The sequence below is a fragment of the Acartia tonsa genome, chromosome 1, assembly GCF_053477335.1.
Source record: "Acartia tonsa isolate MP-2025a chromosome 1, ASM5347733v1, whole genome shotgun sequence".
Taxonomy (NCBI): Eukaryota; Metazoa; Arthropoda; class Copepoda; order Calanoida; family Acartiidae; genus Acartia; species Acartia tonsa.
This window is the reverse complement of record NC_137260.1, coordinates 62,868,543-62,882,747: the sequence shown is the minus strand read 5'-3', so window position 1 is coordinate 62,882,747 and position 14,205 is coordinate 62,868,543. Positions and strand designations below refer to the sequence as shown.

General features: G+C 33.7%; 2 protein-coding genes across 2 annotated transcripts in view; both read right to left on the bottom strand.

Annotated features, from left to right (window-relative positions):
* Positions 1-14,205, bottom strand: part of LOC145328425 (uncharacterized) — a 31,181-nt gene that overhangs the window by 13,722 nt on the left and 3,254 nt on the right. Inside the window, exons 3-11 of the mRNA XM_080172116.1 lie at positions 14,045-14,180; positions 12,803-12,874; positions 12,421-12,498; positions 11,856-11,983; positions 11,330-11,453; positions 10,876-10,942; positions 7,158-7,274; positions 6,505-6,662; positions 5,152-5,340 (exon numbers count right to left, since the gene is read on the bottom strand). Coding sequence (XP_080028242.1) covers positions 5,152-5,340; positions 6,505-6,662; positions 7,158-7,274; positions 10,876-10,942; positions 11,330-11,453; positions 11,856-11,983; positions 12,421-12,498; positions 12,803-12,874; positions 14,045-14,180 — 1,069 coding nt within the window. The remainder of the gene's footprint in view (positions 1-5,151; positions 5,341-6,504; positions 6,663-7,157; positions 7,275-10,875; positions 10,943-11,329; positions 11,454-11,855; positions 11,984-12,420; positions 12,499-12,802; positions 12,875-14,044; positions 14,181-14,205) is intronic.
* Positions 366-5,069, bottom strand: LOC145326313 (uncharacterized). Its single transcript, XM_080169602.1, has 2 exons — positions 4,668-5,069; positions 366-4,281 (listed from the first exon to the last, which is right to left on the bottom strand). The coding sequence occupies exon 2, from the start codon at positions 4,028-4,030 to the stop codon at positions 1,565-1,567; it is 2,466 nt and encodes an 821-aa protein (XP_080025728.1). The 5' UTR covers positions 4,031-4,281; positions 4,668-5,069; the 3' UTR covers positions 366-1,564.

The following is a 14,205-nucleotide window of genomic DNA, read 5'->3' as shown; positions in this document are numbered from 1 at the left end:
AAAATCTTCAAATAAAGAAGGAATCAAAGAAATTATGAAAGAATCTTTTCAAAATTATCAGATATTTCTTAAGCTTTAGTTTTGCTGTTATGCAGTGTCTTCGGCCGAGGAAACAGAGCTGGAAGGCTTTGTATAGCAGTTTCATTAGGCTATACTCATCGAATAAAATCAAACAAATCAAAGTAAATCTGCTGTGTTCATAAAATTACTGCTTTTTTGTTTTTAGGTAATCTTCAGAATGAGATAAAATATAATAATCTTAATATATAGTTGATATTAAATTATTTATAATGCTTGTAATACAAAAGATATTTTTTAAAATGATCAAATGTGTTTCATTTCTATTCTTATCTGTATATATCATATTTCACGTCTGTTAAACAAGAAACGACAATAATGCTTCGCATCCAAAATTAAAAAAATACGTACCTAAGATTTTTAACGCAAAAAAATCCCAGGTCCCGATCAAATAAATCCGTAAAGAAAACTTATGTATTCGAATAGAAAACTTTAGTTTTATGCGTTGGAAATAAAATTTTGAGCTCATTTATAATTTTAAACAAATTTGTAAGGAAATTTGCGTCAATTATAAATTTTAAGAAATGGGTAATTTCTTTAACAAAATACTGCTTCAATTTTAATATATGCGATAAAAATGAAGGTAAAGTTAATTTAAAATATGCATAGTTTATCTTAAATTAATTCTGTGACATTCACATAAAATAATAATCAATATTTTAATAATACCATACATCGTGTTCATTATTATAAATGCTTAAACATGAACGAAAAATATATGTACCTAGGAAAATAATTGCTAAAAAGTATTTTCTCAAGGTTTAAAATTGTCCGAAATCGCTAGGTACGTATATTACTACGAATCTCTGCTCTCGGAATGTAAAAAAAATCTTTACGCGTGGATTAATAGGAATCCCAGCTTCCGGAGTGAAAGAAAACTTTTGTACATGAATTGTTAGAAATCTCTGCCTCCGGAATGAAAGAAAATCTTTGATTTGCTTACAATATTTAAACAAATATCTTGATTTTTTGCGATAATCTTTTAAAATAATAATGAGGAATATTTTAAACATTATCATAATAATATTACATGTTGTGTTCTTTACTTTAATGCATTATTTCATATGAGAATCTGAGAAATAACATTTTTTAAGTAAACGTGAACCATGAAAAAAAAATACCTCGAAAAATAATTTGTAAAAATCTATTTTTCTCGATTTAAAAATCTGCAAAAATCATTTGGTAGTTAATACACACGAACTTTTGCTTTTAAAATCTGCTTTAAAAGTCTAAACAGTTTTGTAGAATTTTTTGTGCTTAGATATGAACAATAAAATTAGTTGAATAATGAATACTTATTCTTTACAGAACCCATTTAGGTTCCTTTCACAAGCTCAACATATAACTTGTAATATTTTCTCTTTAAAAGATCATTTTCACACATAAATAGTTTATGTTGTAGATTAGATATGTGTGGTTTGAAAATTTTCAATGACTTTCTGGCGGCAACACCCGCCATATTTCCACCCGCCATATTGCAGGCCTCTTACCCTGTGTCGGGCGGCAAGCTTGGCAGCAACCAAGTCGATTCTTGATTCACAACAGCACCAACCTTATTATCAGAAACGGCTGGAACACAAACAAATTTAACAACATCATTGTGAACGACGACGGCAGCACCCGCCGTAACAATGTTATCAACGGCTACAGCATCATCACCAATATCATCAGGATTAACTGTAGCACAACTAACATCATTATCAGTAATAGCCACGGCAACACCCGCCGTAGCTATGTTGTCAACGGCTGCAGCACTAGCAGAACCAACAGGTTCATCAGCAGCGTTACAAGCAGAACCAACAAGTTCATTAACAGCGTTACAAGCAGAACCAACAGGTTCATCAATAGCGTCACAAGCAGCACCAACAGTCGGCTGCGGCTGAACATCTGAGCTTTCTGGTTTTAAAAACCCTATAGCTTCACTTTCCAACTCGAAATCTGAGCAGACAACATACCTACTCTTTGCTAATCCATTAGCACTCACAGCAAAATATCCAGATCCAAACAAGCTGGAGTAAAGCATGGTTTCTCCTACTGAGCGTTCAGAGTAGGGAAACATCGACGGGCGCAGGTGCCCAATGAGCAAATCCACCTGCCCATTAACCAAAGTAAAATCTTCATGTTTCATATCAAATAAAACAGCTGCCTCCACAGGATTCATGGAGCACATCGCCTCTTTAGGACCAATGAGAGGCACTACTACAGGTTCTAACATGTGATAATTCTTGCGTCGATCAACTAAACATAGCTTGACCGTCGGGAGACATTTAACTTCACCATCAGCTAGAGAAATTCTTGCTGAACGTCCAGTAAAAGGTAACTGAAGTTTATTAACAAGTGACTGGGTTACCATTGGGATAGTTGAACCAGTGTCCCACATGGCGGACACTGGGACCTTCTGGCGATTAATATCAACGACGTCTAATTGTTGTAACATTAACATTAGGTTCGCCTCAGGGGAAGTATGTGCTTCATAGACGGCGGCAGCCATATCAACACTCTCATGGAGAAGGTTGTTATGGGTCTGACCACAATTGTTCACTTTGCATCCGCCTATTACATCTGCCTTCGGGCAATCCACAGATTTATGCCCTTTCTGCAAACAAAGCCAACAGCATCCAGCACTCTCCACAAAACTCTTCCTGTCTGGCACTGACAGGTCATGAAATTTTGGGCACTTGTAAAGTAAGTGCATATCATTACAGCCATTAAAAAAACATGACTGCTTCATCTTAGATTTACCAGGTTTACCTACGGCGGCCGCAGCTGCGGCAGGATTACCCTTCTTCTTGGATGGCGTGTCCAAGCCATGACTGGTGCGCATTAAAAGAGCGCCCCTCTGTTGTTCCAATATATCCAGCAACTTAGGCACATTTGGAACATCCATTGACCCTAATGCAAGGTCAAGCCTGTCTGAAAACTCTTTCGGCAGTTTCTTAGACAGCATCTCCAACAATAAAACTGTGAGCCATTGGCTTGTAGAAACTGCGTCCTTACCATCAGCCTTGGTCATTTGCTCGAGCTGGTTGATGGCACCTGAGAACTCAGCAAGAGCGCTAACAATTTGGCCGCTCTCGGACAATTTACCTTTCTTGTCCCAGTTGTTGAAAATACACAACATCTGTCTGGTTCTAGATTTGAACAATTGGTCCAAATACGTCCATTGCGCTGCATGCGTGGCAATCTGTTGCAACTGCAGCCTCAACGGTTTATCCTTCATTACTCGTTCACAACTTAACACCATCTGCAGGTAGCTGGGCTCATATCCAGTAGTAAGCTTCTGGAAATTCTCCTTAAATTGCGCATAAGAAGATTCTTGCCCATCAAAGCTGGGAAGGAGTTTCTCGTCTAGGCGTGGCATGTACCCATGAGACGAGAACATCGGACTGGCAGCAAACGATTGGGCGCCAAATGATGGCAGCATAGAATCTACCAAGGCACCCGAGACTGGCGTAACAGGCTCTTGCTTAGCCTTTGCCAGCGTCTCCATCAGTTTAGTCATATCACTGATAATTTTAGTTGGTAGAGGTATGTAATCACCTCTAATAACTTTCACTATTTGCATACAACGTTGTTGCAAACTGTTTTTGTGAGCTGCAAGATCATCACCAAGAACTAAAACCTCATTGTTTATCGCTCTTAGCTCATCTATGGCACTTAATGTAAGTTTCAACTCGCTATAGTTCTTTCGTGCCGTGATAATGTCACTATAAAAATCCTTTAGGTTAATATCATCTTGGATTAACACATCCAGCTGTTGAAGACCGCTCATGGTACGTTCCAGATTTAGGTTCGCATCATGGACAAGGATGCATTCCTTGGCGAGATTAACATTGATGTCTGCGGTGTCTGAAACTACCTGCATCACTCTGTCTAACTCTTCGGTTATCACTTCAACTGCCATAGGCAATCTGCCCGACAATAATTCATACCTAGTCTTTTTAGGTGCCATTTTCACTTTTGTTAACACTAATTACAACTATAGTCACGTGTAGAATTTTATTCACATTCAACACATACGGTAACTGTCACTGGCTCTGACTGGCTGACTGGACTTCATACCGTTTTCATTGTTTCGGTACAACGGCATTTGGCTGGCCGTTTACCAGATCTTTGCGTACAGACGTACGAAACCTGCTACTCCCCACAAGAGACAAAACCAGCATAGTTACTAATACAATTTATTGTATGAAAACGGTCATGCTGAAATAGAAAATAACAAAATTAATAATCAAATATTAAAATGTTAAATACATGATAAAATAAATCTTGTAAGAGAGAATAAATCTTTTCTTATTTGGAACAATCGTCTTTTTAATAAAGTAAATATTCATTATGAGAGGTTGCGTGCATTCGAAATTATGTTTAAATATATAAAATACTAGGGTTACTTTTTTGCTTAAAATTAATCAAAAATTAAATACGAGTTTGAAATTCATAAACAAAATCATTATAGACTACGATTAAAATATTCTGATACAAAAATAAATTAATTACTTGGTCTAATTTAAGTAAAAATGAAAGATTAATTTGCCGTCTTTTAAAATTCACTCCATTCCATTAAAAATGCTTAAAGAAAGAATTCTTACCGAAGTTTTTGTTCCTGTAAAGCCGGGAAGCAATCAAAGGTATTTTTCAGTACGGACAACACCACAATTCTGACAATACATGGTTTTTTATCACGCAGATAATCCGCACATTTTGAAAGAAAGATCAAAGATGGCTATGCTCGCTTTGTTTATGGTCCATGCGCAAGCATTGTTTTTGAATGCCGCGTCCAATTATGAACATTTGAATTTCACCGCTTTCCAAACTGACATTAATGATAAGGAAAACAAAAGGATAAAGGTTCGAGTTCACAAACGCATCACACTATTATACTTCCAATACAATTACGAATTGTAATAGTAATACTAGTTTTGATAGCCAGGCCCTTCGGTCCTTCAGGACTATAAAAACTTGTTTTTAATCTTGTAATTTTTCATTTAATATCCGCGGAAAGCTGTCTATAAAACGGTGCGATGACTAACTAATCTTCAAATTTAAATTTAATGTAAACTTTTATTCTGAAACCTTTTTCCGTAGTACAACTCCTTCTTCAATTTTGGGAGATTCTTTTTTATCATTGGCGTCAGTTGTACTTTCTTTGGTGACAGTAGTCTCATCATTCTTAAACAAATCTTTGGGTTTGTCTTCAGTTTCAATTGTTACTTCAGTGGTAGTTGTTGGTTCAGATTGTGCAGTTTCATTTTTATCATTGTCCTAATCATTTAGATTGATAAGTAATATGGAATGGAAATACAGACAAAGAAATTTGGAGAGCAGATGTTCAGTGGTTATAATTCAAGAATAAAGAGGAGTATGCACGAACGAGAGCAAGCAAGTAGCTTCGGACAAAGTAGCTTTGGACAAAATAGCTTCAAGACAAAGTAGCTTCAGGACAAAGTAGCTTCAGGAAGGACATTTACTTAAGAAAAGTAGCTTCCTAAGAAAAATAGTCTCCAATATGGCCCCCTTGCCTATAACCTAACCTAACCTAACCTATGTTAGCCTCAGAACATTTATTTAAAAATATCATCAACTGATAATACATAGGTCGTGGTTTAGAATTTCATGGATTTTGCAAAAAGTAGTTGATAGATTTTTTACAATTTTTAATATTGTTTTTACAAGTTTTAATAATGTTTTTAAAATTTTTTGGTTAGGTTAGGTTAGTCTATAGGCTAGGGAGCCGAGCGCCCGCGGCTAGGCAGGCCAGGGGGCTGAGCGCTGCGGCCATGACCTTTATTAACAGTGGAGGCTACTTTCCTTAGGAGGCTACTTTGTCCTGAAGCTACTTTGTCTCAAGCTACTTTGTCCAAGATCCATATACTAGGGTTGTGTTTAATATCGTTATGTCAATTTTTAAAAAGTTTTCACTATCGTTATATATGAATTTTTTTTGACATTTTAGGCATTTTTAAATATAACTCATCAAATGTTTTGTTGGGTTCTAACTGCAGTGACACAAATGTACCTAAAGTTTTTTGATGAAAAATGTTAATTTAGAAAAAGGTATGGTAACTTGTAATATTGTAAACAGTTTTACTAGTATACTTACTTAATTTACAGCAGTTGATTATATATTGGCGTGTTATTTTATTTGAACCTTTGTACTCAACAAAATATTTAATGATAATTTTCAAAAAATGCTTAACATTTCAAAGTTTTATTCATAGAAAACCATAGTGAAACTAACTTTTTAAAATTAATATAACGATGTTTAACATAACCCTAGTATATTTACTAAAATCACATTTAGAATGGAAGGTGTTGAGAATCGCTTGCTCACGTTCGTACATAGTCCCATTTTAAAAACACACGAAACCATTCATATATGTTGTTTATATGTTTTAATAATTTATTTTTATTACTATAAATCTGTACCTTTTCTGTGTCATTCTGATCATTTGTACATTTTTCATCATCAACTTGTGCATTGATATCATCAGCGGCAGTGGCAGTAGCAATTGAATCCTCGCTCTTCTTGTCCTCCTCGGATATGTAGCCACTCTCATTGCTTTTCTTTACTTTACCATTGTCTCCTTCAGTCAAGAGATAATGAATAAGAGTTTTTTTTTGTTTAGTGAGATTATAAGCAAGAATACCCCTTTTATAGATAACAATTAATGGTTGAAACGTTTGGACACTAAACTTAAAGAAACCAACCAATCAAAATTCAACCAAAGTCCCCACAGTTGTTAAGCCAGCGAAAAAGTAAACGTTATTATAAAACTTTGGGGAATGGTTAAATGTACAACCCAATGTCCCCTCCCTCCCTGAATTAAAAAATATTTGGTTATAGTTCTGTCAAATGCTCTATTAAATCTAAATTCATCATTAGAAACAAACATTTAAAAACAGGAAAGATTATATTACTATTTAATATACCTACTATTTCTATGGCCTGAAATTGCCAATACTCCACCTATTATCATTAAAGATTTTTTTAAGGAAAATATTCAGTTTAAGATTCAAATTGTACTTCACAGAAATTAAATTGCCATTATAAAAAAACATTTTATCCATTTCGTCCTTGCCTTTGCTATTTAATTCATCATCCGATGAATTTGAGGTTTTTATTGGTTTGTTTTTATTGTTTGCATGGTCCAGACTAGACTTGAGAATATTGTTCACTTCAAAATTGTTTTTGCCACCTGAAATTTAAAATTAAACGGGGTGAAATTTGAATATGAGTGAAACGAAATATGTAATATTTTACCAAGTTAGCCGCATGAAGTTCAAGGAAAAAAAAAAATTTTGTAAGGGGGGTCAAAAATGGGGGGTCCGCAGTCTCACCACCCCCCGCAGGGGGGCGGCCGGAGGCCGATTTTAAAAAGGAAAATTGCTATGGATTCTTGAATGCCAGGAGGACCTAGGACAATTGGAATTTCCAAAATCGGAGCAAAAACGCGCGCGCAGCGCGCGCGCAAAGTTGAAAATTGCGGAAAAAAAGTCTCCATTTCACGTTTCGTTCAAATTATCCTCTCGTTTTTTGATTGTTAATAACGCGCAGGTTTTTCAAGTTACAGTAATTTCCTTGAAAACCCTGAAAATATGGCCCGATGGGGTCGCGAAAAATCATGCCCCAACATTTTCCCCCCATTGGCGGAAAAGTTAGAGCACTTCAAAACAAATTTTTACCAGGCCTGCCGTATTGGCCACTGTGGGCCTCCCGGAGGGGCTACAAAAAATCTAAAGGTACCTACAGAACCACAATGGCCGGCTCTAACTATCATTTAGTGTTGCCGGAGGCAATTGCCGGCTGTCTTCCGGCCTTTAAATGGCGGCAAAGTTAGCGCACCCAAAAAATGGCCATTTTTGCCGTGTTTTTCGCGCGTAGCGCGGCGTGTGTGCGTGGCGCAGCCACGTGTATTCCAGGTTTTTTGTAGTCCATCCCAAGCCGGTTCAGCAGATGTGCGGCCGGAGGCGGTCGGCCCAGCCGTTTGGCCGGCAGCGGCCGTCAAAGGTCGCGAAAATCGTCAAAAATCGCTGTTTTTGCGGATTTTCGGCGGGCCGGTGCGGCCAGACCGTGCGGCCGACCGGCTTGGGACACATATCCCTGGATTCTATGGGCCATTGGCCTTCATTGCTATTTTGCACAATTTTTTTCCCCCAATTACCCTGGCCGGGACGGCCGTCCAAAGTGGCCTGGGTCAAAATCGGCAAAAAACCGTCAAAAAACACCGTTTTTGCCGTACTTTTTGCGGCCGACCACGGCCGAACCAGCTGGCCGACAGGCCTGACCGGGATTTCTCTGAAACCGGCTGGTAATGCCGGTTTTGGGGATGTAAAAACATTGCTCCCCTCTGATGTGATTTTTTTCGGCAACAGCCCCTTAAAGTGGGGTGGGGTTCTAAGAAATTATAAATTTTTTCTGTAAATTATAACAACTACTATTATTACACCACCCCCTGAAATGTATTTACCCCCCGCAAGAAACAAGTTTGGATGAAATAATTTTTTAAGCCGAAGGCTCCAAAAAAATTATTTCATCCAAACTTGTTTCTTGCAGGGGGGTATTTAGGATCAGAGGTAACTTCAGTTTTAGTACACTCTCTACCTTTCCATCTCTGGTAACAGGTATAATAACTACAGTTATCAATTATATTATCTAACCAATTAGTAATCCACCAACTACAACTCAAAATCAATTGCTAATTATTACCATTATCTGTTTATTAATTTAATTAAATAACCAAATACTTATTATTACCTAATTATCATTATATAGTCATCACTATCATTTGTAATTTACAATATTATAATTATCCATCATTTTATCTTACCTGTTACAAATCAATTACTAAATATTATTACATTTTAATTATTATTATAATACCTAACTTTTATAGTTTGATTATAATTATCTTATTTTTTTGCAATACAATAGATATCAATGATACATTTCAATCATAATGCTATAATCAACAATCACATTATATTACCCTTTACAAATCAATCGATTATCTTATAAGTTTCTATAATTAGCAATTATAATATTATTATAGTTATCTATGATATTATTTTGATTATTTTATTATTTAATAATTATATTATTAATATATTTAGCAATTTTATATCATAATTATGATACTATACTATAATTTTCAATTATAATATATAATAAATAATAATAATTATTTTAATATGATATTTTAATAATTTTATATTTTATTGATTACATTAATTATATAATTAGCACTAATAATATTATTAAAATTATTCTATAATCTAATTATCATACAATATTATAATAAATATTTATTATGGTATTTCAATTATTCTAATTATTTTATAACTTAATATTCATATAAATAATAATATTTATATTATAAATTATCATATCATTTACAATATTAGATTACAAAAATAATTATCTTATTACTTTCAATATCATAATTAGCAATTATTATGTTAATAGTAATGTTTGTAATATAATTATCATACAATAACATAATTTTCATAATAATATTATAATTGTAATTACATTTAATTCAATTAAAGGTAGGTTCTTTTTAAACTATTTTCCTCTGATATACCTGTTATTATATTTAACTTTAATTAGCAATTATAATATTATTAAAATTATTAATAATGTTATTTTAATTATTTTCTATTTTAATATTCATAAAAATAATATTATTAATTTTTTGAATTACCATATCATTTACAATATTAATATGAGATTACAAAAATAATTATCTTTTTACTTTCAATATTATAAATAGCAATTTTGATATTATTATAATTATTTATAATGTTGTTTCATTTATTTTATGATTATATTAATAATATAATTAGCAATTATAATGTTACATTAATTATTTTATAATATGAATATTATACAATATTATGATTTGCAATCATATTATTATAATAATTATTTAATAATATAAATATCATACAATATTATAATTACCTTATTATATTCAATATTAGAATTAGCAAACATATTATTATAATTGTTTTGTAATATAATTAGTACTCAATAACTTTAAATTTATTAAAATAATATTATATTTATTATTTTAATTATTTTATTAATTACCTTATTATTATTAGATTGAAATAATCATTATCTTATTATATTTAATATTATTATTATGGTATAATAAAATTATTATCTTAATTATAATAATAATTTGTTAATGCTTTCTATACTCATATATTTTTACAATTCGCTGACGCTTGCTTCACGCGGTCCCATACCAAATTTCACCGTGGGGGTCCCAATCGAAAGGGACCGCGTCAGCCTGTTCTAGATGTTGATTATTTTTCCTCTATGTAGGTATGAAAATTAACTTCATTCGGTTGTGATCCGTGAAGAAATAACATGTCTACTGAGGTACTATTAACTTTCTGCATTTGCAACATAATACTTAAAATAAATACTAGTGGCTTCACCCTTAGCCTCCTAGTATCGGGAGTAGTGAAGTGTGGTGCCCTTTTATTTTTGTCTTTATTTTGTCAGAAAAATTTTTTTAAAATAGAGATAGTAAATTTTTTTGGTGGGGTTAGGGGCAAAGTTTTCCCCACATTTAATTTTTATCATTAATCAAATTTCTGGAGGCGGGGAGGGAAAAGGTTTACTCCCTTAAAACAGATTAAAAAACCCTCTTTCCTAAAAAGAAGAGACATATCGTACCAAAATCATTTTATTTAGGATTTAAGAAAACTTTCCAAGCACAAATAAAAGTTTGATTTTGCCGGTAAATGAATTTAGTTAAGCTTATAATATTTTGTCTAAATTCTGACCTGGAGCAAATACTCTGTAAACAGCTGATTCTTCAATATCATCATTCTGGTCAGCTTCAGATGTGTCCTTTACACAAGGAGGGAAAAGTAAATGAAAAGATCAATGATTGAAATGTTTAAAACAAGGAATATTATATCTATCAGAAATTTAGATATAACAGAGATTTGGCGTTTAAATATCATTACTAGTTAAATCGCATCGTATTTTAGACAACTTTCCACAGATATTAAAATGAAAAATTATAAGATTAAAACCAGATTTGTTAGTCCCGAGGGGCAAATCATGATTTTTATTTCAATATTCAAGGAAAATTGTCTCTAATACGATGCTATACATGATTTTTTCAGTATGGCTGAAAACAGGTTTTAATCCAGAGGATATTAATCGGTTTCGAAGCCATATGGGAAAATATATTGTTAAATTTTTTTTAATTTTAATGAGTTTAACCCTTGCCTTGTCAGTATCGGTTATCCTAATGGCAATAGTGTCGATGCCAGGTACAGGAACACTTTGTTTCTTCAGGATCCAGGTCAGGGCCTCCTGCAGGTCCCCAGAAGCACAACAAAGATCACCTGATAATTAAGTCAATCCTTAAACTAAATTTGACTTTTAATATTGCAAACAGATTAATTAATGTATTTTTGTAATTTACAGCATTTCATGATTTTTTGACATGTTATTTCATGAAGTCCTTTGAACTCAACAAAACATTTTATGTTATTGCGCAAATAAATGCTGAAAATTGCAAAGATTATTTCAAATAAAACTATGGTGAAACTTAATATTTTTAGTTGATGTAACTATAGGTATATAAACCTAATATATTGACTACAAAAATACTAAGGTTCGATGTTGGAAGGTGCTTAAAATCACATGCTCCCGTTCGTTTGTGTTAACTGAGAATTGCTAAATTGGTTTTAAAACTCTTGATAAATGTTAACACAGATTATTAGAAAAATTTTAAGGATCCATCCCTGATTTCGGAGATTTCGCGCCATTTCCATTGACACGTGATAAATCAGCTGATTGGGTTAGATTGCTGGAGCATATTATCTCCCAGGAAATGGTTGAGAGGCCGGTAAATAGGTCCAGGATAAATTGGGCCCTGTTCAATATATCAATATAAAAGTGTCAAGAATATTATAAGTGGAACATATAGGTTATATAAGGTAGTAAACTCTTTTTGTCTGTAGCGAAAGATCCCTTTAACCACAGAACCGATATGGTTCTCCTTTATAGGGTAACCTCTCATAGGTCCTCTCCCCTGAAAAATTTAAAATGAAGGTGTTCCATCTCAAGCAAATAGCCGCTTGTTATAGCATAAGCTTTAAAAAAAATGTTAGCAACGATTTTAAACATAATCTATGCATGGTTTGGTAGTTTTATAACTTGAGTTGGCCGTTGCAAAAGCTGAAAATAATAATGATATATTCCTAGTAAAAGGGTCATGTGGTCGAGTGGTTGACTCCAGATACATGTACGGACATAGACTAGTTATAGAGTAGCTGTGCTACTAATAATTATAAAATATAAATTAAATTCCTTGTATCAGGGTCATGTATAGAAGGTCCAGTGGATTGACTCCAGAAACAACAATTCTCTCCAACATCTCCCCCCTCCTCCTACAGTTAGGCAGATGAAAAATAAACCTTTCATATCAAGCAAATAAAAATTTGGATCTGTCAGACTCTAGCTAAAATTTCAATATAAACTTTCTAGAAAGGTCTAAGAAAGATTAATTGAAATCTATAATGATAACATGAAACTTATTATTTTTTCCCCATTTTGGATTTTAAAGTTAGAAATGATTCGAGATATCTATGAAAATCCCCTCCCCCTCCGTAATTAAAGATAGGGTTACGAAAGGGTAAATAGGTAATATGGAGGATGGGGGGTATCGTGTATCGCTATGTTTTTTTTGTCTGCTAAACTTTCCTGTTCCTTCTCTTCTCCACCTCCTTTGCTCTCCTCTTTCAACTCAGGCCAGAATTTATCTATTTTTCATCTTGTGTTTTATATTATGCAGGGAGGGAGGGTTGTGATATTGGACTGTAAGTTATACTTGTACTCAGAGTTTTATAAATCACTCTCTCATACGTTTACTTCGAAACTTTGGAAACGATTAAGAATATGATAACTTAATCGATCTGTTGTCCTGTTTGAGGGCTAAAATTATACAACTTTTTTGCCACATGACATATCCCTTTTAAACCCTGAAGACTTACTTTTGTTTATGATTTGTTGTGTTGAGGTGTGAGGAACAAAATAATAAATCAGAATGAACATGATATATATAAACAGGGATCTTAAGGTGTAAGACTATGGATGATAATTTCATGTACATCCCCAATAAATTGCTTTTTTTGTATATTAAAATTATTGTGAAAAAAATATGTTGCTGCTATCAGCCAATAAATATTTAATATCATTCTCCAAAGCTTTCATGCTAACAAATGAAGGAACGTGATTTAATTTACAGTCCAATGTCCCCTCCCTTTCTCCCTGAGATATAACAAATGATGTCAAAATTTAAGTGAATCATGTTTTTCAAAACACTTTAAAACATTTAAAAATAGTCTATTCATCACAAAGATGAACTTTAATGAAAAATACTCATTTTCAGGGATCTAAAGGGATAAGATAAATTGCCGATAAATTGATGTACATCCCCAATAATGATACACAATTCAAGGACGTCCAAGGGGGGGGGTAAAGTGGGGATTACCCCCCTCCCTCATTTCAAATTTACCCCTACCTTGGGGATTTAGGAGGGGGTATTTACTCCCCCAAAACAATTTTTGGGGGGTAAATACACCCCCCCCCCAAAAAAAAAAATCCCTAACAAAATAAATTTTGGCGCGCTTCGCGCGCATTTTTACTACTAAATATTTAATAGTATTTAAATTACCCTCACCAAAAATTTTATCCCTCCCCCCCCCCCCCCCAATAAAAAAGCTTGGACGCCCCTGACACAAATAAATTAAAATTAGTAGTTAAAACGTATGGACACTAACAAATCAAATTTCATTAAAAGTCCCTAAATTTGTGAAGACAACGAATAAGAAAACTTTGTTGTAAAACTTTGAGGACTATTGTAATAAACACCCCAATGTTCCCTGCCTCCCTGTAAAAGTTTAGATATTATGTGGAACACAAGAACATCCCTATAGAAGATTGAACAATGCTCTGTATATCTCTGTTGGCATGCACCAGTCTGATCTCTCCATCTCCTGTGGTGGGGCCAGCCGTGCATTCAGAGTCGGCATTCTCACTTGACCGTTTCCGAGATTTATGTGTGTATAACCTGAACATACAAGTGTAGTTAAATC